Here is a 24,957-nt window from a genome sequence, read left to right as displayed (position 1 = left end):
TGCTCATGCTTTTACTTTAAGACTGTTCATAGCAAATACGTTTTATTCTTTTAATATAACTACTGTTAACTATTACCCATACAAAATGATCACAAATACTGTTAAAAACAAATTTTGTACGAAAAATAACTTAAAAATTTATAATGAAGACAATACAATATGAATAAAAGTTATGTTAATAAATAAGTGATTCTCCAACTTTTGAAAATCTGTGCACAGTAGTTAACTATAAGAAAAGTCTTGTGTATACAAATTTTTAAATAAAATTTTCAATTGTTATAGTCACTATACATACATAAAAAAGTACATAAAAATGTAAATTTATCAACAAAAAATGATTCAAATAATTTGTGATAAAAAAAAAAGGAGTTTTTATAAAACAAAAAAAATAAAAAAATTGGTATTTAATTTTGTTTTCTAACAATGGACTTGTTTTTTGAAATTTAGTGGGTACCATGTAAATATTTGTGCAAACTAAAATATTTTTTATACAAACTATTGTGCACTAGTGCACAGTTTTACAACTACTGCAGTAAAGAAATATTTAAATATAAATGGGAAATAAAATACTCAAGTTACAACTTACAAAATCACAAGTAATACTCTTCTTTACAAAAATACCGCCATATTGACTTTAAAATTTTACATCTTAGAGAAATTTGGTAAACATACTATTTTAGTTAAAAAAATTGTTACTATTGAAATTATTTATTATTAACACAATTTCTAAACAATACACCTTATCTGAAACTAATTTAACAAAGTTTCAAAAATTGTTTAGAACACTTTTACAAAGCATTTATGACAAAACTATTTTACTATAAATTAGTTGTCTGCCTCATGTTTAACTTTTAGCTTTACAAAAGAATATTGCTATTTTGATACTATGTATTAGCAATAAAATATCTGTATACAGTTTAATAAATAAACTTTGCTAAAATATAAGTTTACTTTAGATTTTTCAATATTCAGCAGTATCAATTGTTTATTACTATGAATTTAAATTAGCTGTTAAAAAACAACATTGTATATTATTAGACAGTAACCTTTATGTAAATATAGATTAAATCTTTAAATAATAATATGTTTTAAAAAGATAATGTGTTTACAATTTATAAAAACTCATAGATATTGTAAGTGTCTTAATAAGTGCTAACAATCAATAAAAATGCTGTCTAATTATCACCACCTGATCGATGCGCTGCCATATTATGACAAAGGTTACGACGAGGCAGGTGTCAGGGAGGCCTCTCAAGCTCTTGTTGAAGAAGAAACTAAAACTTTCAAGCCCACCAAAAACTACCTTCAGCATTTGTCCCTTCTGGATGATCAAGCTTTTGAAACTGAAATTATGAGGTAGTTTTTTAACATTTGGGTTATTTTGTTCCATGTTTCTTTGTAACTCACTAAGGCAAACACCTTTTTTCTTTGGCTTGTATACCTTTAACAAACTTAATTTTTTTCAAAGATATAATTACAATTTGTTTTATTTTTATAAAGTTTATTTAATTATTAAATAAAATATTTTTCTTTTATTTATTTAGAATCTGACATTATAATTGAATTAAAAAAAAAAAATATTGATAGAAGTATTTAATTATTAATTAGATTTTTACCTTTCGGCTATCACTACTTTCAAATTTGGTTGTATACTTGTTAAATCTATTTTTAAACTTAAGTTATTTTTATTTTAAGGTTTTATTTTATTTCAAAAAACTTAAGTGACTCAAAAATAACTTAAGGCCCAAAGAAATAGGGATTTTTTTATAGATTTTTTTTTGTAAAAAAACAAACATGAAACTTCCCAAGATGATTAACAAGTCAATTAGTAATGAATATAAAAAAAAAAACTTTTGAAACATAGTCATTAACCAATATTAATAAAAGCCTTTCAAATCGAACTAAGAAATACAATCTGTCACTTTTAGAATCGTCAAAACATTTAGTTTTTCAAAAAAATTTTCAACTCATAAGATGTGAACTTTGATTTTTTAAAAAAGTATAAGTAAATTTTGATTAAAAAAAAAAATTAAACTTAGTCTTTAAAAAAAGAAGAGCTATTCTAAAAAAAAAATCCATAGAAAGAATTTATAAATTAGTATACAATAAATTAATAATAAAGAAAACTTTTCAGAGGAAATAGATTATAAATTATCTTTATTGTTATTTTTAAGAATTTTTTCAATTTACCTTGCATAAAGACTCTAAACTATAATATTTTGTATCTCAAAACCAACTTTAAATTTTGTTAAGCTAAAAAATGTATCCGATAGCTTAAAAAAGTTAATGAAAAAATAACGCTAAATAAAAAAAAAAAACTAGGTAGACCCCTTGGTTAAAAATAGATAAAATAAGTTTTATTATTACACAATTTTAGTTAAATGTTGCATATTTTTTGAGAAATTATAGTAATTTCATTAAGTTGTAATTTTTCAAAAGTTTCAACATTATATTGATATCTGATATGATTTTCAATCATGTAGTGTTAATAAACAACAGAATATAACCAGATTAAGTATCACAAAAGATTAAAAAAAATCAGTTTAGTCAAATTACATAATGTTTGGGTACAAAACAAAATAAAATAAATAAATTTTTGGTTTTAATTAACTAACAAGATTTTTAATTACTGTTGAGTTTACTCAAGTAATTTAATCTAACTGTTTAAAACTTTTAGAAATATATATTTTTTTAAATCATGACTGTTTATTCACTCTTGTCTTTAAAACTTTATAATTTTTTTTTAATTTATGGGCATAGGGGGGGGGGTCCGATATTTTATTTTACAAAAATTACTATGGTTTTAATATGAAAGTTTTAAATACAAACTACAAGCCTGTTTTTAAAGAATTAAAATTTTCATTCAACTTTTGAAAAATTGTAATTTTTATAAAAAGTTTCCAATACAAACATATGGACCACAATTTTTTTGGTGTCAATTTTCTAGGAAATTAATAAAATCACTAAAAATCTATCTCCTTCATTTTTCAAGCAATCTACTTCAAATTTTCAAGAAATGTTTTTTATATTAAAAGCAAAAAATTTTACTTTAGAATTTTAATAATGTACAAAAATAAAAATGTTATCACAAAATTAAAAAAAAAGTGTTTATTTTTCAAAAAAATTTTTTTTACAATTTTTTTAAACTCCAAAATAATTTTTTTTTGTTATTGTATAAAGATAAGAATGTAAAAGTTTGAAGAAAATAGCTTGAAAAATGTAGAAGGAGATAGATTTTAAGTAAAATAATCTTTTTTTGCTGTTTTAGTTTTCCCTTTCATAGGGAACATATTATGCGGCCCGACTTTGACTAGTCATATCTCAAAAAATAATTTGAATTTTTAAAAACAATAAAAAGCATCTACAAGTTTAGAAAAAACTCTTTAAAATAAGATCAACTTGAAAAAAACATGGCTAACTCCCCTATGGCCTTATTAGAATTTTACTTTTTTTGTTCACTCTAATACTGATGTTCATAAGGTCCTTTAAACAGTTTTTTTTAGAAACCAGCTTTAGAACTATAGAGGTCAATAAATATTTATAAATTCGTCCATTTATAAAAACATACTTGATAAAATTTTTAGTATTTTGTTGTTTTTTAACTCTCTAAAAGTGTCAACTTTTCAAAGTAGGACTTTATTTATGTTACAATAATATAAAAGTTAAACTGTTTTGAGGCTACCTGTATTTAAACTAGTTATTTAATTCGCTTATAAGTTGCTAATGTATACTTGTTGGTATTTAGTTTATGCATTTAAGTTTTAAACTCTTAAGTTAATAAAGTTTTTAAAAACTTAATACTTTATAACTATCTCATAACTTCTTTATTATATCCACATTTCTTCTATTTAAATAATGTTGTAAACTTATTTTATTTAGTAGACTTAGAATTTTAGCAATTATCTTTTCTACAACGTTTTTTTAAGTTTTTACCTTGAAATCTTTTTTAATATTTATCAAGCTATTATTTTTAGTATATAAGTATTCTTTATTTAATTTGGTGTTATAATCTTTTTTATTTATTTCATGAACAAAAAAAGGAATAAATTTATAAACATGTTTAACAAAAGTTTAAAAGTTTTTATTATTTTTTTTTAGTTATTACATACTACAGTTATGAGTTAAAGAAATTATCTATTTTCTTTTTTGTTCATGGCTCTGTAGTTTTGTTTTGCAGCTTTTTTTGTATCTGATGAACTGCTCTGTAGGGAAACAGCTTAGTGCAATAAAAGTTAAACAATAAATTAGTATAACTCTTATCTCCTTGCCAACGATTGATAACTCTGTTTTTTCTGCTTTTTTACCCAAAATAATTTTTCAACAGATAGTTAAAAAAAAATTAAACTATTTTTTTAATTATTAATAAAAATTATTCCTACTATAAAGTTTTAATAATAAAGTTCCTAAACTTGTTAAATCTTAAATTTATTATATAAACACTTTAAATATATTTTCAGTTTATAGTAGTTTAAATTTAAGCAAAAAGCTAAAAACTTACATTTAAATAAAACTGTCAAACTCTATTAGATTGTACAAATTTTAAGATACTATTAGTTGGATTTTATGTTTAAATAAACTCTGTTTCAACGAAAATCAAAAGATAAGTTTGTATACACCAAATTTTGCACCAAATATATATTTTGAACTAGTCTTATGATATCAGAAATGAGTTCACCCGTCTCGGTGCTCGTCAGCCCATGGAAATGTTGAGCATGAAGCGGTACGACCTGCCAGTCCCACCGACCGGATCGAAAAACGACGTTGGTGCGTGGGAAGAATGCGTTAAGAACTCCCAAGCTCAACTCATGCATCAAGTTTGAATCTGTTTTTTTTGTATTTAAATATAATTCAGTTAATAAATGATTCAACATCATTTAAGCACTTATAACAATCAAAATATATCTATAAGCTATTATGACACTCCAAGTAGTTTTGACTACTGAATACTTTTCGATTACGAGTTTAATAAGCAACTTATTAAAGTTCATCTGCGAATATATTTCAGAGCTTTAAAAATTTACACACGTTATATAAGTGTTACAAATAATCTCAAAAAATAAAGTACCTAACTGTAACACTGATAATCATTAGTCAAAGCTCAACTGTTTTAATAAACACGAACACCACGACGCAGGAAGTGAGGAGCGAAAACCTGGAGGGCATGACGAAGCACAGCTGCAACGCGTGGAAGGCCTACAACGAGCACCTGGACAAGCAGAGGGAAGAGGTGTTGAACGAGCTGCAGCAAGTGAAGAGCAGCGTGAAGGAGGTGAACTGGCAGCGCAAGAACCTGCACGTGAAGACGGGCGAACAGCTGGACCTGCTCGAAAGTAAGTGGGTTGAGCTCATTAGTAAGAACTACGAGATCGAGGAGGCCATCTTGAAGCTGGAGAGGGAAATCGCCGCGAAGGAGGCGGCGGAGTCGAAGGTGGAAGAAGAGTAGTCGCGGAATGTTTGGGACGTTGTGTAATAGTTGCACTAAAAAATGAGGATTGTATTTTGTTTTTTAAATGTTGAAATAGAACACAGTTCTTGCTATAATTTAAAAAAGTTGAAATTTTAAAAACTATTGTTAAACAGTATTTTCGATCCATATTGAATGGTTTAAATTTTTTTAGTATAATTTCTCTACTTAGAATTTTCATACCATTGTTTATATTTTGAAATATTCCATTTAATTTTTTTTTTGTATAGAATATTTTATTACTAATAAACAAAAATGAGTACAAAGTTCAATGTTTGTAATTTGTTCTGTAATTACATTTTAAAGAACTTTTTTGAATCGGAAAGTTTTAATTAGCTAAAAAATCACTCTTTACACAACACTTTTATCACTTATTTATAAAACTAGATATGTAAAGCCAAATTAACACAATTTTTATAGTTAATATGTTAATTTTTTTTATTCTAAGCGCTACGGACTTTAATTACTTAAACAATTATACCATGTATAAAAAGTTTAAGTAAAATTTTACAGTTTAAAAAAAATTACTTTAGCAGTGGTATACTTTTTTACTTAAAGTTTTAAGCAATTTCAATAAACATTTTACTATTACTCAATTTAAACATTTGAAAGTATATTTAGATTTTACATATTTTTTCCATACTGGTTGATTAAGTTAGTTTAAAAGTTTTACATTTTACTGAACATGGTTAGCTTTTAGTTTTGTCAATACGTAAAAGTTTTTTTTTGACTAACTTTTTTACTTGAGTTTTGTAGTTAGTAGTAAAAAGCGGCTTAAGTGATATAAAAAAGTAATAGTTAAATATATAAGTTTGTATATTCCAAAAAATTTCAGCAAACCTTTGATTTTTAGCTCAGAAAGAGAAAATAAGTTTTTAGCAATTATTTTTTTCTTATAGTCACCTGTCATTACTTAGTAGAGTACACTTAATAAATATGTAAGAATAGCCCGAATAAATTACTAGATTAAATACCAAAAAAAGTTAGATTCCGGTTAAAAAAGAACTAAGTTAAATATAAGGTTTTATAATAGAAGTTTAAAGAAAATTAAAGCTTCAATAAATTTTTTAAATACCATCAATTTTGTAGAAAGTTTCTGGTAAAACTGTTTAATCCACAAATTTTTAATTGTCTTTGTTCACAGAAGTCTAAAAGACTAATAAAAGTGTACTTTTTTCAGCTATAACTTATATTCCTTTAGTAATAATAAAACTTTAAGTATCAAATTTTTGTTAATTTGACCAAAACCCAATAAAGTCCTTTTTTTTTTGAAGTTTACGTGTAATTTTGAGAACAAAATTTGGAGCTGGTTGAAAATAAAGAAGGTTAGGTTACAAATAAAAAAGTCTTTTAAGTTAGTACTTTTTATACGAAGCCTTTCAAGCTTACCAGCTATAATTCTTCATACCCTAAAAAAGCTTCTACCTTTCTTAAGCTGTAGAAATCATCTTGTAGTTGAGATGAAATCTACTAAAAAAATCAATTTGTAAAAATCTAATTTAATTATGTTCTTATATTTAACAAGTAACAATATTCTGTATTTTAAGTAATTAACATGGCTCGACGGAGTCTGAAAAAATCTTCCGCTCCTTGAAATAATTGTGTTTTTCAGACTCTGACTTCATAATTTTGTTGTTATTTATACTAGAAACCGTCCTACATATTAGTTGAAATGAAAAGTTTATTATAAAACAGAAACTAAGAAATATAAATTTATATTAGAACCTTTACTAAAAATCACACTTTGTATATAGTTTTTAATTGTCTAAACTAAATATTAAATTCTTCATGTTGTACAGCATCCTACTGGCTACAATTTGCTGTGATAAAATAAAATTTATACAAAATTATGTATAAAAATTGAAAAACATAGTAAAATTATTCTTTGCTTATTCAAATAAATTCCTTCGTTAAGCGTAAGTTAGTTCTTGCTTTTTTTATTACGCCATATTTAGTATATTTGTTTCTAAAATGTTAAATAAACAAAGTATTTTTTCAAATGTTGTTATGTAGTTGAAGTAAAGAGTCATAAAAAACTGAATAGAAATAAAAATACAAAATAACTTAAGTGAACATAAGTATTACTTGATAAATTTTTTAAACTTTGTACAGCTGAAATGTTGGTAAATTTTTTAATTTTGTTCACGCTATATCTTGTCGACTCCCAAGAGTTGAACTCGATAAACAACAACAATGAAAGAAAATTTCATTTCACCAAGCATCGACGCCATACGTCTCATTACAAACTAAGTGGCGAAGCAGCTCATATATTTGACGGTTTGGGAGCACTTTCGGGCGGCGGGGCTACATCTAGGTTTTGTGTGTTATTAAACTCTTTGGTTTAAGTATAGTAGTCCAGAGATATTTACAAAAAATATGAAGTTTTAAGGCGCTCAGTTTCTTAACAAATCTAAATGTATATCTCTCATGCGAATGTAATTTTTTCAGGCTGCTTGTCAACTATGAAGAGCCGTACAGAAGTCAGATACTCGATTATTTGTTCCTGCCAAACTTTGCCGCATCCCTGCAAATATTTAAAGTTGAAATAGGTGGCGACGCGCAAAGCACGGAGGGCACTGAACCGTCACATATGAGATTTGAAAATGAAGAAAACTATACAAGAGGGTTAGGAAAGCTTCTACTTTTATGAAATATACAAAATTGATAGCAACTAATTTCTTTTTTAGCATGTGTTTTAATTAAAACTGAATATACTATTGGTGCTTTAAAATTGTTAGTAGTTTTGCGAGTCTCAGTTAGTGTTTTATATGTACTAGATTTATTGCTATTTTTTAAAGTTCTCTGAATTCAAATATGTCTATATAAAATTTTTCCTTTAGACATTAGGTTTTTTATCATAATTGTTAGTAAATTTATAGAAATGAAGGAGTATATTTTATTTATCTTTATACTAGGAATATTTTTATAAATATAAATTGAGATTTCAAGTATTTAACAAAATTTACAACTTTGATAAATACGAAAAGTTTAAATCTCTTTATTGCTTTAAGTTTTTTTAAGTGTATTTGTTGTATTTTCAAAAAATTCAAAATTTCAAAACTACATAAATGTACCTATTTTTTTTGTAATAAACAGGGTTGCGACACATTCAGGCTAGTGTGAGATTTTTTTAAAACTAAAGCTAGTTGTAACATTTTCTTAAATCTCATAATATATTTTTTGACTTTTAATACTTTTTCTTTAAAGTTTGTATACTTTCAAAGTACTCTTTACTTTTTTTGTAATTTTAATCAGTGTTCTAAGGCTAGTTGTAACATTTTCTTAAATCACAGAATAGATTATTTAAAAAATTTTCTAAAAAGTTTGCATGTTTTCAAAGTACTTTTGTTATTATTGTTTTACTTTTTATGTAATTTTAATCAGTGTTCTAAAGGTTAAGTACTTGATTGCTAAAAAAAAAAACAAGGTATGAGTGGTGGTTGATGAAGGAGGCGAAACTTCGAAACCCGCAAATAAAGCTGGTCGGACTGCCGTGGACTTTTCCCGGGTGGCTGGGAAATGAAACGGCTCTGCCCTACCATGACCCCCATAAAACTGCCAATTATGTCATGAAATGGGTTCGTTACCTTATGAATTTCAATAAATTTACTTCCGAAATTTGATAAAGCTTGTATAAAAGTAAAAGCTTCGTCAATAAGTACCTGAAACGAAATGTTAATTTATCTGTTATTTCCGTGTATCTTTTTAAGAAAGAAACTTATGTTTTCAAATAAATTAGATGCAAAATTATTGCATTTGTTAAAATAAAATAGATTTAACTTAGTAATTCAAATAGCTTTTTTGTTAATCAGTGTTGTATTTTTATTTAATTAAAATGTTAAAATAAACTTAACTTGGTAATTCAAATAGACTTTTTCTTCATCAGTGTTGTTTTTTTCAAACATGTGAGTATATGTTTTATAAACGTTTTTTATCTTATGTATGCAAAAAGTTGAGGTTGTTTAAGACCAACTAATCTTAATTGAAATATTTTCATAAATTTATAATATTTTATAAAAAAGTATCATTAATTTTTTTTATTTTGCATTTTTCATAATAAGGATATTTGCACTTAATTTTAAATTTAGTTGTTTTACAACAGATTAAAGGTGCAAAACAAGTTCACAATCTTCAAATAGACTACGTTGGTATTTGGAACGAGAGACCTTACGATGTTAAATATATAAAAGTTCTTCGTAAAGTTCTTGATGAAAACAACTTTCAGTAAGTAAAATTAAAGTTTAAAATAAGTTTTCTAAACACTCAGTCGTGACTGTTAGAAATTTATATGTACATAAGATTTTGTTTAGTTTCAACATTTATTTAAGCAGGTTTTTTTCAACTTTTATAACCTTTTTTTTAACTTCAAGAAAATAAACTAGTGTTTTCATTGATTTGTATGAAGTTTAAAATGGAATAAAAGTTTTTCAAACTAAAACAGGAATGTAAAGATAATAGCTGCTGATGGAGCTCAGTTTGTATCTATTTCGGAATCAATGTTACTTGACAAGGAGTTGATGGAATCTGTGCAAGTTAGTTTTAAAACATTGAGATTAAACGGTACCCATAGTATAAATTTGATTGTGAATCTTTAAAGTTTTTCAAAAGCTTGGAAAAACAAAAATTCAATATTGTTTTGGCGTAACAACTCGTTTCTAACTCCGCGTAAAGTATTTTTTGAAATGTAAAAAAAAGTTGTTATAAAAAAGTTCAGTAGTATACTAAGTTATAAAACGATATTATATTTAAGTTGTAAAATAAATACAAATTTCTCAATTTTAGTATTTCATCTGGTCTAAAGATAAACTTTTTAAAACCAGTTAGTTCAATAAAAATAAATAAAGAATTATAAGCGTTTAATGTTTTAGTGTTTATACAAATAATACTTAATTTTTCTTCAGTTCACTTATCTAAAATGTGTTTTAAATTAAAAACGTTTGTTTTAAATCTGAAGACATAAATCATAATTTTTAACTGGGACTATTAACGTTTGATGAATTTTTAAGTAGGTTTTACATTTTGTTCTTTACAATGTGTGCCCTACTAAAATAAATATAAAATGTTTTTGGTCAATAAAAGGAACCCAAGTAGGATGCAAAATATTATTATTACAATAATAAAAAGTAATAAATACAAAACTTAACTTCTTCACAAAAATTACACATGTCCACTAACTTATACAAGGAATAACAGCGAAAATTTAAACATTTGATGAAAACTTACAAACAGTTTGTCGTTGATAAACGAATAATATATAATCCAAAGTTGTTACTTTTAAAAAACTTCATAGTGTAAAATTTGAAGAATGAAATTCATATACAAAACAACTCGCAGGTACTCGGCGCTCACTACCCCGGAACTTTCAGCGGCAAAACGGCTTACAAAACGGGGAAGCCCCTGTGGTCGAGCGAGGATGACAGCACTTTCAACGACGATGTCGGGGCGGGGTGCCTGGCGAGAATAATAAACAGGAACTACGTGCATGGCAACATGACCGCCACCATAGTGTGGAATCTGATCACCAGCTACTACGACGACCTTCCCTTCAGCAGGTATGAATGTTCAAGTTGATTAAATTTGGAATTTTTTGCTTGTTGTTTAAAATTTAGGTTTAAAATGATATTATGTGATTGGTAAAACTACCAAAAAAGTTATAAAAATTATTAGGTTACTTTACTTATCAATTACTATAATCAAAACCTAATTTTTCAATTTGGGTTATAGCTGTATGGCTTTAAATATCAACTTTAACTTTTTTTTTAATTTGTAACTGTAAGAGTTTATTTGTTGACAAACAATGTTAGTTACAATGGCTAGTTGGCACTACTTGACTTTAGTTAATAACCGCATAAAGTTTATTTACTAGTTGTTTGTTTTTGCATAGCGTAGGCAGCCACTAACTTTTCTAGTGTTTCTGTTCGTTTTAAGCACCTTTTAAACACTTTAATGATTTTTTAGTTCTCATAATCATTACATAAATAAGTGTATTAAATTGTTTACAAAGCTCATTTTATAAACAAATTATAGTTGCTGACTTATAAATTGTAAGTATTTTCAAACCTAATTTGAAAATAAACTGTACAATCGAAAAAACAATCTAGATGCAGTTTGATGACGGCCAACCAGCCTTGGAGCGGCCATTATGACGTAACAACGCCGCTGTGGATCATGGCTCACACCACTCAGTTCAGCCAACCAGGGTGGAGGTACCTGTCGTCCAGTGGGGAGTTGAAGTACGGAGGGTCTCTGGTTGCCATGACGGACGGTTCAAACCTGACTGTTGTCATGGAAACGATGAGTCACGACGCTTCTGTTTGCATCAGACCGCCTTTACCCGGATATGAGGTAGTATTTCGAGTATAATTTCTTTGAATTTCGTAAATGTTCTTTGTAAAAGAAATGAGTTCAAATTAAGAAGGTAATATACAGACTTTTGTTTAGTTAGCTGTCTTGACGGTTATTACGAAATTCAATTTGAAGCTAATTAGACATTCTGTAGCTTATAATGAAGAGCGAGAAAAAAAAAGTTTTTAGGCATATCTATGGGATATTTAAATATGGGGGTGCACAGATTTTTTGTTTCAGTTTGGTGTGCACATATTTCAATTACCGCTAATACAAGTGATTTTGTATAGTGCACAACATTTTCTTTATTCTTTTACTTTTTCTCATATTTTATTACGTCACGATACAAAAAAGAAGCAAATGATAGAAGACAACAAACAATATGATCAGAAGTTGGTATATTTATTGTTACATTTACCACGCGATAGCTCAACTGTGAGCAGAGAGGTTTTTAGTCCAGAATGAGGCTTCACCATGGCACATTGGTAAAGCTGTATACTGCGACTGCTCAAAATTGAGCGATTCGGTCGTATAATTTCTGATAGTGGGTTGGATGCTTTTCGCGGGTCCCTTTTTCATATTTATGTATATATATATATATATAGCAACAAATTGCTATTGCTACACAAAGCACAAGTACAGCTTCAAACACGAAAAACATAAAAATACGACAACTTTATCGCAGTACATTTGGAAACTAAAAAATGACGAAGTCAATTTTAAAATTCAGTGGGAAATATTAACAAGAACGAAAAATAAATACAGTTTAAAAAACGGATGTAAATTGTGCAATGCGGAAAAAATCGAAATTTTAAAAGTTAAGAAATCTGAATCTTTAAACAAAAGAAACGAATTACAAACTGGATGCATACATTATAGAAAGCAATTTATCTAAAAACTCTGTTAATAATTTTGTCTAAAATCAACTATCTATTATTACGTAATACCTAATTTTGTATAATTTTATTGCTGTACTTACAAGTTTGCTTTTCATTGAATAAAACTTGGCTGAGGACGCGCATTAAACGCAGAAACAGCTGTACCAAGCAAAAGTTTATTTTGTGTATGTTATTTCTATATATATATATATAGAATTAAGTTATTTAACTTAATAAATTAAATTTTTTCACACTGAGCCCACCTTGAGGGCTTTTTTAATAAAAAGGTTTATTTAAAGATGCAAAACTCAAAGGACTCGAGTTTCGTGACTATTCACTCATCAGCTTCAAAACAAGTTAATATATATAATATATATATATATATATATATATATAATTTATTAAAATGGCGATTTTAAAAATTCTTGAACATATGTTTCATAAAGCTTTAATTTTTCATAAAGCTCTAATCATCAGCCAGTTATTTTCAAATTAAAAGCACTGTACTAAACAAAGATACAAAAGTTATGCAAAAAAACAAAAAACAGTATGACGTAATATTGTACATTACAAATATTCAGTACAAAAATCGATCTACCTTCTAACTAATCAAACAACTAAAATTAACGAAAACAACAGTTAATTGACTATAAAATGCTTCAAAATTTGTTGTGTTTTAAGAGAAGCTTTTTTATATGTCGACAAGACGATATAAATTCGCTTCTCTTATTTAAACAACCTTCATTTTTATATATATATATATATATATAATTGATTTTCTTAAATCAGGGGTCGAAAGGCAAACTGCAACCCAAAATGTACTTTTTGGCTTAAAAAAAACTTTATTAAAATAAAAATTTAATAAAAATTTGCATTTCTACTGAGATAGTTAAAACTATTAAGAAATGTCAATTTTATTTATACCACTGAAAAAGTATACAATTAATTTTTGTAAAGCTGTTCTGCTGCTAGAAAAGCTTGTCAGATCATATAATAAAACTTATTAAAGATTATATAAAACTAATTCTACCAAAAAAAAAAGAGAATTTAACAGTAGTGAAATGATTGTAAGAGTACTTAGGATTATCTTTGTAAAATAACACAGTAAGTTCACTCGATTAAACGCAACAACTCATTTTTACTTCTACTCTCTCATTTCAACTACTATTTTATCGTATTATGACGTCACATTTGAAGCCGCAAACTAACGATTCTTTTTTTTTTGTGGGTAAAGTCTGATTTCTGATTATTTAAACTTACCTGACGGGAGTCTTAACAGCGATCAGGCAGGCTGTTGACTCAGAGCGAGGTTTCATCATTGCACTTTGATAAAACTGACCTCTGCGATTGTTCCAAATGTGAACAACTCGGCCGTACAATTTCTCACACGGGGAACATGCGTTCGCGCAGTCCCTTTTTGATAGATTAACGTTTACTACATCTATATACTTGTTTATTTATACTTATGTATTAAGTGTAACAATAAAACTTCTTGAATTATTAAAACTTTCAAAGAACTTCTATTACACAGTAAAGCATAAACTGTTTTTTATTGATAATCAACTTAGTTAATTTATCAGCTTAGGTTACAATGTTGAAGTTAGTGATTGATAACGAGACTTTTTTCTAAGAAAAATTTACAGCTCTAAAAATGACTTTGAAAAAATCGAAAGGAATGTTAAAGTTTATATATTCCAAAGCTGCTGTATTTATATATATATAATTTTAAGGGCATAGGGGGGGTCCGACATTTTTTTTACTAAAAATAACATTGGATCTTATATGAAAGCTTGAAGTACTAACTACAAAAAATGTTATTTAACTTTTGAGATATTGTAATTTTTATAAAAAGTTTCCGATACAAACGTATGGAATGCAAATTTTTCAGAGTCAATTTTCTCGGAAATTTAAAAAATTACTAAAATCCTATCTTCTCCTTCATTTTTTGAGCTAAGGACCTCAAACTTTTAGGAAATGTTCCTTTTATAATTAAAAGGACTTTGGATGTTGGAATTTCAAAAATACTAAGAAATAAAAATTTTAGATAAAAAAAACAAAAAAATAGGTGGTTATTTTTTAATAAAAATTTTATTTTTTAAAATTAGAAAAAATCCTGCATTCCATCTTTTTAAAAATTTAATAATACACTTTCTATGAAATTTTGAAGAAGATTGCTTTAAAAATGAAGGAGAAGATAGATTTTGAGTGAAATGGTATTTTTTCGCGTTTTTAGTTTGCGCCTCCCATAAGGAACCTATTGAGGTCACCGACTTTGACCGCTTATATCTCAAAAAATACTTTGAATTTTTTCAAGTGGTTAAAAATTTCTGATAGCTCAGATAAAACTCTATAAAATAAGATCAAATTGTAAAAATCAAGGTAAACCCCCCCTATGCCCTTAAATTTAATAATTTTAACTAAAGATGTAAAGTTTTCATATAGACATTCATTTTTTAAGTTTTAGATACACAGTTTTTTTTTTACCATTTTAAGAAATCATCAAACGTCTGAAGAATATCAATGAAGTATTAAGTTAAAAAATATATAAGTCGGTTTTTTTAGTTGACCTGTTGTTAGTTTATTTTATATGTATAAATTTTGTTTAAGCTAACAAATGACAAGGGAAAAATATATGCTGTTGCCTACTGTTTGAGTTCAACTTTTTTAATGTTCAGTATTTTATCGTACTATGACGTCATACAGTCATGCACATAAACAGTTTTCTCTCGTGGTTTTTATTCATAAGAAAATGAGTCAGTGAACAGTTTAATAACAGGACAGGGGTCTTAACAGTTATCAGGCAGGCTGTTGACCCAGGGCGAGCTATCATCATTGGACATTGGTGACTACTGACCTCTGCGATCACTCAAAAATGAGTAAGTCGGCCGTGTGGTTTTTCACTTGGGGAAAATGCGTTATCGCTCTCCCCCAAATAAAATATTTTTACAAATTCATACAGTACGTATTGTGTTTAATAATACCACAAACACATTGGTTACAAAATACTAACTAGTAGTTATTTCGGCTATCTTCAGCAAAGCTTCTATAAGTTTTTTTAATCACTGTTTGTTTTTGTCAGTCAAAGTAGATTGATAGTAAATAATCTGTAATAGTGGGATTTGAAAAGTAGTTCAACGATCAACTAGCGATTTTTATTACACAAACTTGATCAATTAGTAACTTAAAAAATTTTTGTTTAAAAAGCTGTTACTAGGAAAATTCAGCGCTGTTTGTTTTAACTATTAGTTTGTTTTTTTGAATTTGCACAGAAAATCTATTTTCTTTGAGTATGTATAAATTATTGATACAGGTTATAAATAAAAAAGTGTCAATTTGTAACCCTTAATTAATAAATAAGTTTCTATAACTTTTTTAGTTACTGTACGCTTTTGTCTGTCAAAGTATATTGATAGTGAATAATCTGAAGAGTATAATCACTTCTGCAAAAAGAACAAAAAAAATTGAAAAGAAAAGAAAAAGAAGCTTGAAAATTAAGTACTTATTTTAATGTTTGAATTTATGATTTCTAGCATAAGTCTTGACGGTGTGCACAAGTTTTTTTTGGTCAGCAAACTGCGGATCTCACGTGTGTAAACCTGGCCCACTAAACCAAAAGTTGTTGGAACTATGGCGTTTGTGATAAGTATAAAAAGTCTCGGTATAATTGAAGTTGTATATGAAATCTACTAGATATATATGTTGGAGTTTAAAATCAAAAATAATAAAACAAAAAAGGTCTTAGGCTCAAATGACAGGAAACATGAAGTTTACATTAGATATACTGAGGCCTGTAGTTTTTGAAATTTACACTAGGTATTTTTCTTATAAAAATGGTAAAACTAAAAATTTACGTTGCCCTTTTAGCACTAAACCTCAACTTTGGGATCACAGAGTTCTGTTTTTTGGGTTTAATGAGCACAGATTTTCATCAGCTTTAAGGCAACTGATTTAAGTCAATAGACTTGTACAGCCTCTGAAAATATATGAAAAAAATTAACGTTTATAATTAAAATATATAAGTTTAGTTTAACATAAATTTTTTAAAAGGTAAAAGATCAAGATGTTGTTTTTGAAATTCCCAAAGAATTTTCTCATATTAACAAGCTTTATATGTGGACTACTCAATTAGGAATAGGAAAAGTGAATGATAAAACAACTTTCGTTAATAATGGTTAACCTTGCTTTATTTTTCTATTTTATATTACTTTCTATTATTTACAAAAATATGCTTTCTTGATTTTATGTAATGGAACTGATTATAAAAGTAACAAAAATTGGTATTTTTGTTGAAATTTAAATGGGTAAAATTATATTTACATAATAGTTTAAGTCACTTTTTGTATAACAAATTTTTAAAAGTTATCTTAGTTAAATATATCATCAAGAAAACCATTTTAACAGAAACTATACATTTGTATCTACTGTCTTACATCTAATTATTAATTACACAATTTTTAATAGTTTTGAACTTTTCAAGTTTTTAAAATTTAAGGATTTGTTCACTTAACATTTTTCTTGTTTTACAGTTTTTATTTACTTTTAACCAAATTCAATTAAGGTGTTGTTCAAGTCAACTCGCAAAGGCAAGTGACGGTCCATCTTCCCGTGGACGTTTTGGTCACCTTGACAACCGTCGCTACCGGCAACAAGGGTCGGCATCCTACTCCGCCACCCAGCGGTCAGTTGAAATTACCCTACAACGACCATTTTGAAATTTCGAAGCCCGTCGACGGTCAAACCGTGTTCAGTGAAGCGAACAACTGGGCCGATCAATCAGGTTCGTTCGAGTATTTCACCAACCAATCGGAGACTAGCGCGGGTGGCAGAAGAAATACGTTGAGACAGGTTTGAGTTCTTGATTGTTTTCTTTTTTGTTTAATTTAAATTACAAAATTTAATAGTCAAAATGCTAAGTAAAGTTGCTGAAATTTTCAAATTGTTAGACTTTAGTTTTAACCATATATTTTCAGACCATTTATTTAACTAGTACGATTTGTTTTTAAATTTAAAATGAGCACACAGTAAACAACTTTTATATTTTATTAATTTCTAATTCAATTTTAACTCTAATTTATTTTATTTTTTCATTTGTTCATGTTTTTTGTCAAGTTCTAGCTTTTCGTATAGATATATTTATAAATATTTTTTTTTGTTTTTAAAAGTCTTACCAGCTATAGAAATTTCTAAACTTTACTTTTGTGGTTTCGTGAGATGTTTTTATTTTACAAATTTAAGTTTTAAACCAGTTGTAATAGGATTCTAGCTTCCATTATAATTAGAAACATTTAAAAATTAATACTAATCATTATTTGTAAAAAAGAATAAAAACAAAAAATGTATAATGCAAATAAAAAGGTTGTGACGAAGCGACCAATAACATGGTGCGACGACCCGGATGTCGCGGTGTCTTATTTTGGTGGTGTGACGTCACAATACATAAACGTCACTGTCACGATGAAAAGCGAGACCTCCAGTGGCGTTTTTGTTGGTGTCAGGTTCGTAAAATTGTCTGCTTTTGTTAATATTTTTAAAATAACTCTACTTATGGTTTGAAAATTTATGAACAACTAAACTTGTGTTTTTTATTATAACTTAAGGTTTTAATTAGTTTTGACTTAGTTCACAATCAATTTTCAAACTTTAAAATATTTAACAAAAATAAATTCAATAAATTAATCACGCAGGGCCGACAAGGGGGGTTGCGACACTCGGGAAACTGGAGGGTTGTTTGTCTGGCTTCTGACGAGCAATGAGTGGGTAGTTTCAACCGACCTCAACAGGGAGAAAGTTATAAAAAGATGCATGTTCGATTGGAACAGCTGCTGGCCTCAGCCTAAAGTGAGTGAAAAAAAAACTGTTAGTTTAATGTATTTGTAGAATAAACACATATAAATTATTGAGATATTTTTAAATAAAAATAAATAGTTTTTTGTTAAATTGATATGTTGAAATTATCTTTATACAATTTATGATGAACAGTATTAAAAATATCGCACGTACTGGAATTCTCATTTTATCTAGTGTGTTTTATTATTCAGTTATTTCTAATTTATTGATACAATCATTTATTCACTTTCTTCAAAGCAAAACATGAAAACTTATAGAAACCTTAAAAACTAGCTATCCTTAACTACTTAGATTAAATTTATAATCAGTTAACTAAAAAAGTAAAAATAATTTGATACTATTGAAACACATTAGTTAAATAAACCCACATTACTAACTAATTACTCACGTTCAATTTTACGGCTTATCAAAAAAATATTAAATAAACAGTATCAAGTAGACGGGTGGAATGAAGTGAAAATTTCAATATCTCCTTCGAACTACGTGCACATTCAAATAAACAAGGTTGAGGTTTTCAGGTTCAATCTGAGCGACCATCCCGAAATACCAGACAAAGGTTTTATGGCCATTGGCACGGCAAGCTATGGTTACGGACAGTTTGACGATTATTCACTCACGGAGTTTTGAAGTTAATTTTTAAAACTTCTTATTAATTTTTGTTATATTTTAGTGCAATTTAGTTTTTATTTTTGAATAACTTTAATCAATGTGCAGTAAGTAATCACATTCCATTTATTTAATTCTGAAAATTTTACAAAAAAAAGTGCACTTACTTTTCTTAAAATTCTTTAATATTTTAATAGGATGAGTTTGTAACAAAACAACTTTTTTAATATATTATTCCTTGTATATTATACTAGCCTTAAAACAAGTTCGTAAGATATTACTTGTAAGAATATTTTTAACTTTAACAAAATCATAATACCGAAAAGTTGTTTACAATAGTGAATAAAATACCATTTACTGTTTAATATAAGTTTAGATATAAATAGCAAATAATAATTAAAACTATATGAAGAGGGGGATGGAATTAATCTCGCCTAGATATGTAGAAGACTTTCACGGCAACTGAGATAGTAAACATTTTGTAATATGAAAATATACATAAAATTCTAAAAAATATATCTAAAATTTAGATTTTGTAAAATAATTGCATACTTATGCTAGGCTCAAAGTACTGATAAAATTATATTAGTTTCAGTTCAAGTGAACTATTTATAAAATAATTTATTTAAAGTACACATTCTTTTAAATTGTATTGGTATATGTGTAACAAAATTATTATTAATAAAAGAACTAGCGTAAAATTCAAAGTTTATCTTTTAAATTTATTTTCTCGCAGGGTTTTACCTAAAGTACTTACCATTTTTAAACAATCTAAGTTATTAAAAATCAACTGATAGAAAAATAAATGAAGTAAAAACGAAAGCACTTTTTTGATATGAAGTAATTCACTTGAACTTAAACAAATATAATTTTTTTGATTTTATTGATATTGTATTATTTTACCTTGAGCCCAGCGTAAGTATGCGATTGTAACGCAAAGAAAAAAAAAAACTTTTCTCAATGACTAACTTTTAAATATTTAGTTTTAAATTATTAAATACTTCAAGAAAATAATCAAGAAAATAAGACTTGTTGTTGTTAAATTTATAAAATCTTGATCTTAAAAAACATTATCATTTTTTTTTATTTGAAAATAGGTATGACTTTTTAAATATAGATACTAAAATTTTAGTTTTGTAGATACTGTACATGAAAATTGCTACTCACATGAATTACAGAATATTTTACAAAAACAAACTAAGTTTTTTAACCAGATAATAAATAACTAGCCAAGCTAACATAGTTTAGTTCTTGATTCTATTTTATGATCAACATAAAAAAAAGTTATAATGATATAATACTAGCAAGTTTAGGTCTAAGTCAATACAAGTAAATTCATATTTGTATGTATTTATTCTAACATTCGATAAAGTTTATGTTGTTAGCTGTTTTTAAAAAATATATGTTATTTGTGAAAATTATATTTAAAACCGTTCTAGATAAAATTATATTTATAATCTAAGACATTTACTATTTAACAAATTTCAAACTAAGACTCAACTTATAGTTGAGAGAATAAAATTTTATAGATTTTTAAACTTAAATTCTATCATATTACCATACTTATGTGTACAGTATAGACCAGCGGTTCTTAACCTTTTTCATGTTGTACCCCTTTTGTGGAAGCTTAACATCAAATTTAACCCTTTTTAAAAGGTAATATATTAAAAAATACAAAAATAAAAAATATTGTTTAGTTTTGAGAATTTTTTTTTGAATTTTATAAAATTTGAAAAATCGTAAAAATTTAAGAGTTTGCTTAATTTTAAAAACATTACAGATTAATACTGACTTACAAAATAAGTTATTTAAACAAAATTAAAAAACATTAATTTGTATAACCTTTAATAAAGAATAATTAACAAGTTTAAAAAGAAAAAACAAGAGAATTTACCCAAGGTTTAGAATCGCTGGTAAAGACTAACTTTACGGACTCCGTAGAGCTGTCCACATTTTATGAGCAGCAAAACATCGTATGTAAATAAAATATTCTGCACAAAATTAGTTGTTTTGAGTTTTTAAAGAGCTCTGTTTGTTTGGATCTGTAGGGTTTGATGCCTTAACTTGTTATACTTTATATGTGCGTGTACAATTAAGCATATACTTAAGTTTTCGAATGTAAATGTAAATATAATCTTTATTTTTAAATGATAGGGTAAAGTAAACATTTGCTTATATTCTAAAATTGTTGGTAGAATAATATATGAAAAAGAAAACTAATTTTATTAACAAGGCTTAATCGAACAAACTAGCTACTTTTCACGTAAAAACTTGATACTATCTTCTTTCGCAAAAAAAAATATTAAAAAAGTTGGAAATATTTCAAAAACTGTGATAACCCTTGTATTACCTTTCATAAGCATTAGGTATCTAACTTAAAATATGTAGATATACTTAAGGTAAACAAGCAGAACTATTATGATAAAATATTCTAAATCTAATGGAACAAATCACATTAATGTTTGTTGATAAAAATAAACAATAAAAACAGTCTAAATTTTAAATAGTGATAATTATTTAATTAAATAGATTTAGATAAAAAATATTATCGTATAAAATGTAAAAACTGAATGTTTTTAATTGTATTTTTCAGTTAATAAGTTTTTTAAACAAATACATATTTAACAACTGTTATAGGTGGTAAAACTAGTCATTATTTTTTTGTGGAATTACAACGGTGTGCAGCATAGATTTTCTATTTATCCTCGCGCTTTTATAGTTTTTGAATTTAGTTCACTTGTATTGAACTGTCTTAATTTATTGTCAGTGTTTTGAAGTAACTTAACTTGTAAAATTTAGTATTTACGTAATCTTCAATGTGAGAAACATAAGCTTAATTAGTTTTTTGATGTTTTTTTTTGAGACAAAAAACGCAATCGATAGAATTATCTTCTACCAATACTGATATAATTTTAAATTGTTAGTAGTTTTTTTAGCTATATTAAAATTAACAAAGAATTTCTTAATAAAAGTAGATGAACCATTTGTTGATGAATTAAAAAGTTTAAAATAGTCTTTACTTCTAGTTAAAAGTTTAACTGAAGTTAAACAGTTTCTCAACTAATCTTTACAAAATAGGCCAAATGTTCGAACTGTGTTTCCACATTAGAAATACAATAACTGTTTAAATTTCATTGCTGAAAACAATTCCGTTCACCACGGAATAAGTTTTAAAACATATTTTGTACCTTACTGTAAATGATAAGTTTTAGGTCTACTGACTCTATTAAACTTCTAAATGGTTGAGTAAAAAAACTTTTATGATTAATTTTGTACTGACTTTTTTGATAAAAGTAAATGAATCATTCGTTGGTATACTTAACTTAAACTGTTTCTAAACTAATCTTTATAAAACAGGCTAAATATTAGAACAGTGTTTTCAGATTAAAAATACAATAACTGTGTAAATATCATAAATGAAAACCATTCCGTTCACCACGGAATAAGTTTTAAATCATATTTTGTATTTTATACTTTACTGTAAATTAATAGATTATAAGTTTAGGGTCAACTGACTCAATTAATTTACAAAATGAATTTAAAAAATCAAGTTAAAATAGTTTAATTTTAGTTAACTGAAAAACTAAAGACACAAAAAAAAAAGTAAACAAAAGACTAGAAAATACATAAGTAACAACACAGACTTGGAACTGGGATAAAACTTAAACATTTATTTAAAACAAAAAAAAGTAGTTGAACTAAAAGTTTTGAGCAAAGATTACATCTCCATCCTTTATTCCAAGTGACACTGGACTATCCGCAGGCTGGACAAAATCGGAGCCGAAGCGGAAACACAAGCAACGCTTACCAATATTTTCTTTCTTGCAGTATTTGGTTATCAACCTACAAATATTATTGTTTAGAAAAATGCTGGTTGTATCGAATTGTACTATAAATATGAAAGTTTTTACTAAAAAGTTAAACTTTCATCTACTGTTAATGTTTAATACTTTTTTGCTAAGAAACCAAGGCAGTGGGCCAGTTTACGATTACAGTAACTTTTATACTTCAAAAAAACAAAATCTTCTTAGAATATTTCAAGTAATTTATAAATTAAATTATTAACATTTTTACAAAATAACTTTTCCATTTTCTGTCTCATGTTGACTCTGAACCTTCTTTTTCTTCCTTCCAGGTTAATGATTTTCAAAGATCTCACATGATAAAAAAAAAATTGATTTCATTATTGCTATCGTCCATAGCTTTGCATAGCTGCTTTTAACGGAATGATTTTTATCTGTTTTAAGGCAATAATAATTTAGCATGTTTACTGTACCAAACAGTATTCTTCATTACAATATCTTCTGTAAAAAGTGAAATAGACATAAATTTTAAGCGAAACAACATTAGAATATTTAAAGAATATAAAATAAATATTTTTAAAGACTCGAACTTTATGAACGCCGTTAGTCAACAAAGTATTTGCTTACAACTTTTTTTGTAGTAAAATAAAGTCAAAAATACTAATTATTTCTAGGTTTTATTTTTTTTTGGAACAGTAAATGAGTAGTCGTAAATTGATGCAATGACATTCGCAAATTGTCCTTGATTTGTATAGCAGTATTTGCTTTAAAAGAACAGAAGTATAAGTAGATCTTTAAGATATCAACATTATTATAAAGTGTTTCAGTTTTGTTTTAATTGATCTTGTGGTTGTTTCTTTAAAAAACACCTTTTAAATTAAAATATATGAAAATTTAATTTAGGAAAACTCTTGAGCTTGAATAAAATTTTTACTAAAATACAGTAACCTGCTAACAAAACTTTTGCTGTGTTCAAAATGCGTAACAGAATGGCAGTGCGTACCTAGTAGTTTTTGGTCTTTAATTACCAACATTTAGTGTAATACAAACATTTTGTAAGACAGTAAATTGTACAAACAATTATTATCTTAAAACTCATAACTGTCACCATAAAAACAAATCATATTTGTTAGTATTAAAATTCTTGAGTATTTATTTTATTATTTTATTTACTTTTATGTATAGTTGTACCAAACCCACAAAGTTTGTAAAAATAAAAATGAAATAAAAATCATGAGTTTATTTTTCTAGTTTTATTAAATTGTTTGTATTCAAAAAAGCTAGTTTACAGTTAAAGTATATTACTCTCGCTTAATATTTAACATTGTTTGTTTTCTAGCTGGTTGTCTTGGTAGAGAACACAAAAATAAAGGATAAAGCTATTTATCGCTCTTAGTAGACTGTGGTTTTTATTGTCAACATTGGCAGTAATGGATTATAAAAAGAGTGCTTAAAAGTTTTATAAGTTTAACTTTTAATCATTTTGTTTAAATTTAATTGTCAGGGTTACCACAATTTTAGATTGATTAGGCTAAAAAGAAAAATTGAGGCTAGCTTTAAACATTTTTAAATTTTCAGATTATTTATGTTTTTTTTTGAACACAGCATTTTCCTGGCTAAAAAGTGCGTACCTAAGAAGTACGTACATAGTTGGCAAGTTACTGTATACAGTAGTATAACTTTATTTTTAGTATATATATATTATTTTATTTATTTTACTAAACAAAACTTATCTTATCCTTCTTGAACTCTTTTTATTCACGAAGTATTTGTAATAACGTTTAATACGTACTCTTTACAAGTATAAGATTAAAACAAAAGTTTTATTTTTAAAAGTATTTGAATTTAAAAGTTTTGTGAATAACTTTCCCTAATCTTTTCAGGCAATTTTTACAAAAAATTATATAAAGTTTTACATTTTATTTTGTTATAAAAAATCAACTATTCATTACTTTAAGAGTTTTGCACAAATATTATTTTTTTAACGTTTAGCTTGTTCTTATTATTGTAATTG

The 24,957-nt window shown here is 26.5% G+C and overlaps 2 protein-coding genes and 2 non-coding genes across 5 annotated transcripts; all 4 read left to right on the top strand.

Moving 5' to 3' along the window:
* The first annotated feature begins 1,132 nt into the window (after window positions 1-1,132).
* Window positions 1,133-5,730, top strand: LOC145843872 (pre-mRNA-splicing factor SPF27-like). Its single transcript, XM_082951130.1, has 3 exons — window positions 1,133-1,356; window positions 4,664-4,814; window positions 5,135-5,730. Exons 1-3 carry the CDS (start codon window positions 1,169-1,171, stop codon window positions 5,441-5,443), a joined length of 648 nt encoding a protein of 215 aa, XP_082807256.1. The 5' UTR covers window positions 1,133-1,168; the 3' UTR covers window positions 5,444-5,730.
* A 1,852-nt stretch (window positions 5,731-7,582) lies between these two features.
* LOC145844566 (galactocerebrosidase-like) lies at window positions 7,583-19,295 on the top strand. 2 transcript variants are annotated; one of them, XM_082951965.1, is made up of 12 exons: window positions 7,583-7,778; window positions 7,913-8,089; window positions 8,892-9,042; window positions 9,567-9,688; window positions 9,906-9,996; window positions 10,799-11,016; window positions 11,566-11,809; window positions 16,735-16,858; window positions 17,246-17,532; window positions 18,043-18,182; window positions 18,372-18,543; window positions 18,964-19,295. In XM_082951965.1, exons 2-12 carry the CDS (start codon window positions 8,055-8,057, stop codon window positions 19,159-19,161), a joined length of 1,782 nt encoding a protein of 593 aa, XP_082808091.1. In that variant the 5' UTR covers window positions 7,583-7,778; window positions 7,913-8,054; the 3' UTR covers window positions 19,162-19,295. The 2 variants fall into 2 exon arrangements, with proteins under 2 accessions (XP_082808091.1, XP_082808090.1); XM_082951964.1 differs by lacking the exon at window positions 7,583-7,778 and having other exon boundaries at window positions 7,945-8,089; window positions 18,372-18,525.
* Window positions 13,940-14,103, top strand: LOC145845308 (U1 spliceosomal RNA). The gene has a single exon (XR_014370351.1). It is a non-coding gene; the product is annotated as a U1 spliceosomal RNA (small nuclear RNA).
* On the top strand, window positions 15,454-15,618 carry LOC145845275 (U1 spliceosomal RNA). The gene has a single exon (XR_014370320.1). It is a non-coding gene; the product is annotated as a U1 spliceosomal RNA (small nuclear RNA).
* Window positions 19,296-24,957: the final 5,662 nt, after the last annotated feature.

The sequence above is a fragment of the Thalia democratica genome, chromosome 9, assembly GCF_965202585.1.
Source record: "Thalia democratica chromosome 9, ktThaDemo2.hap1.1, whole genome shotgun sequence".
Classification (NCBI taxonomy): domain Eukaryota; kingdom Metazoa; phylum Chordata; class Thaliacea; order Salpida; family Salpidae; genus Thalia; species Thalia democratica.
This window is presented reverse-complemented; position numbering and strand designations above follow the sequence as displayed.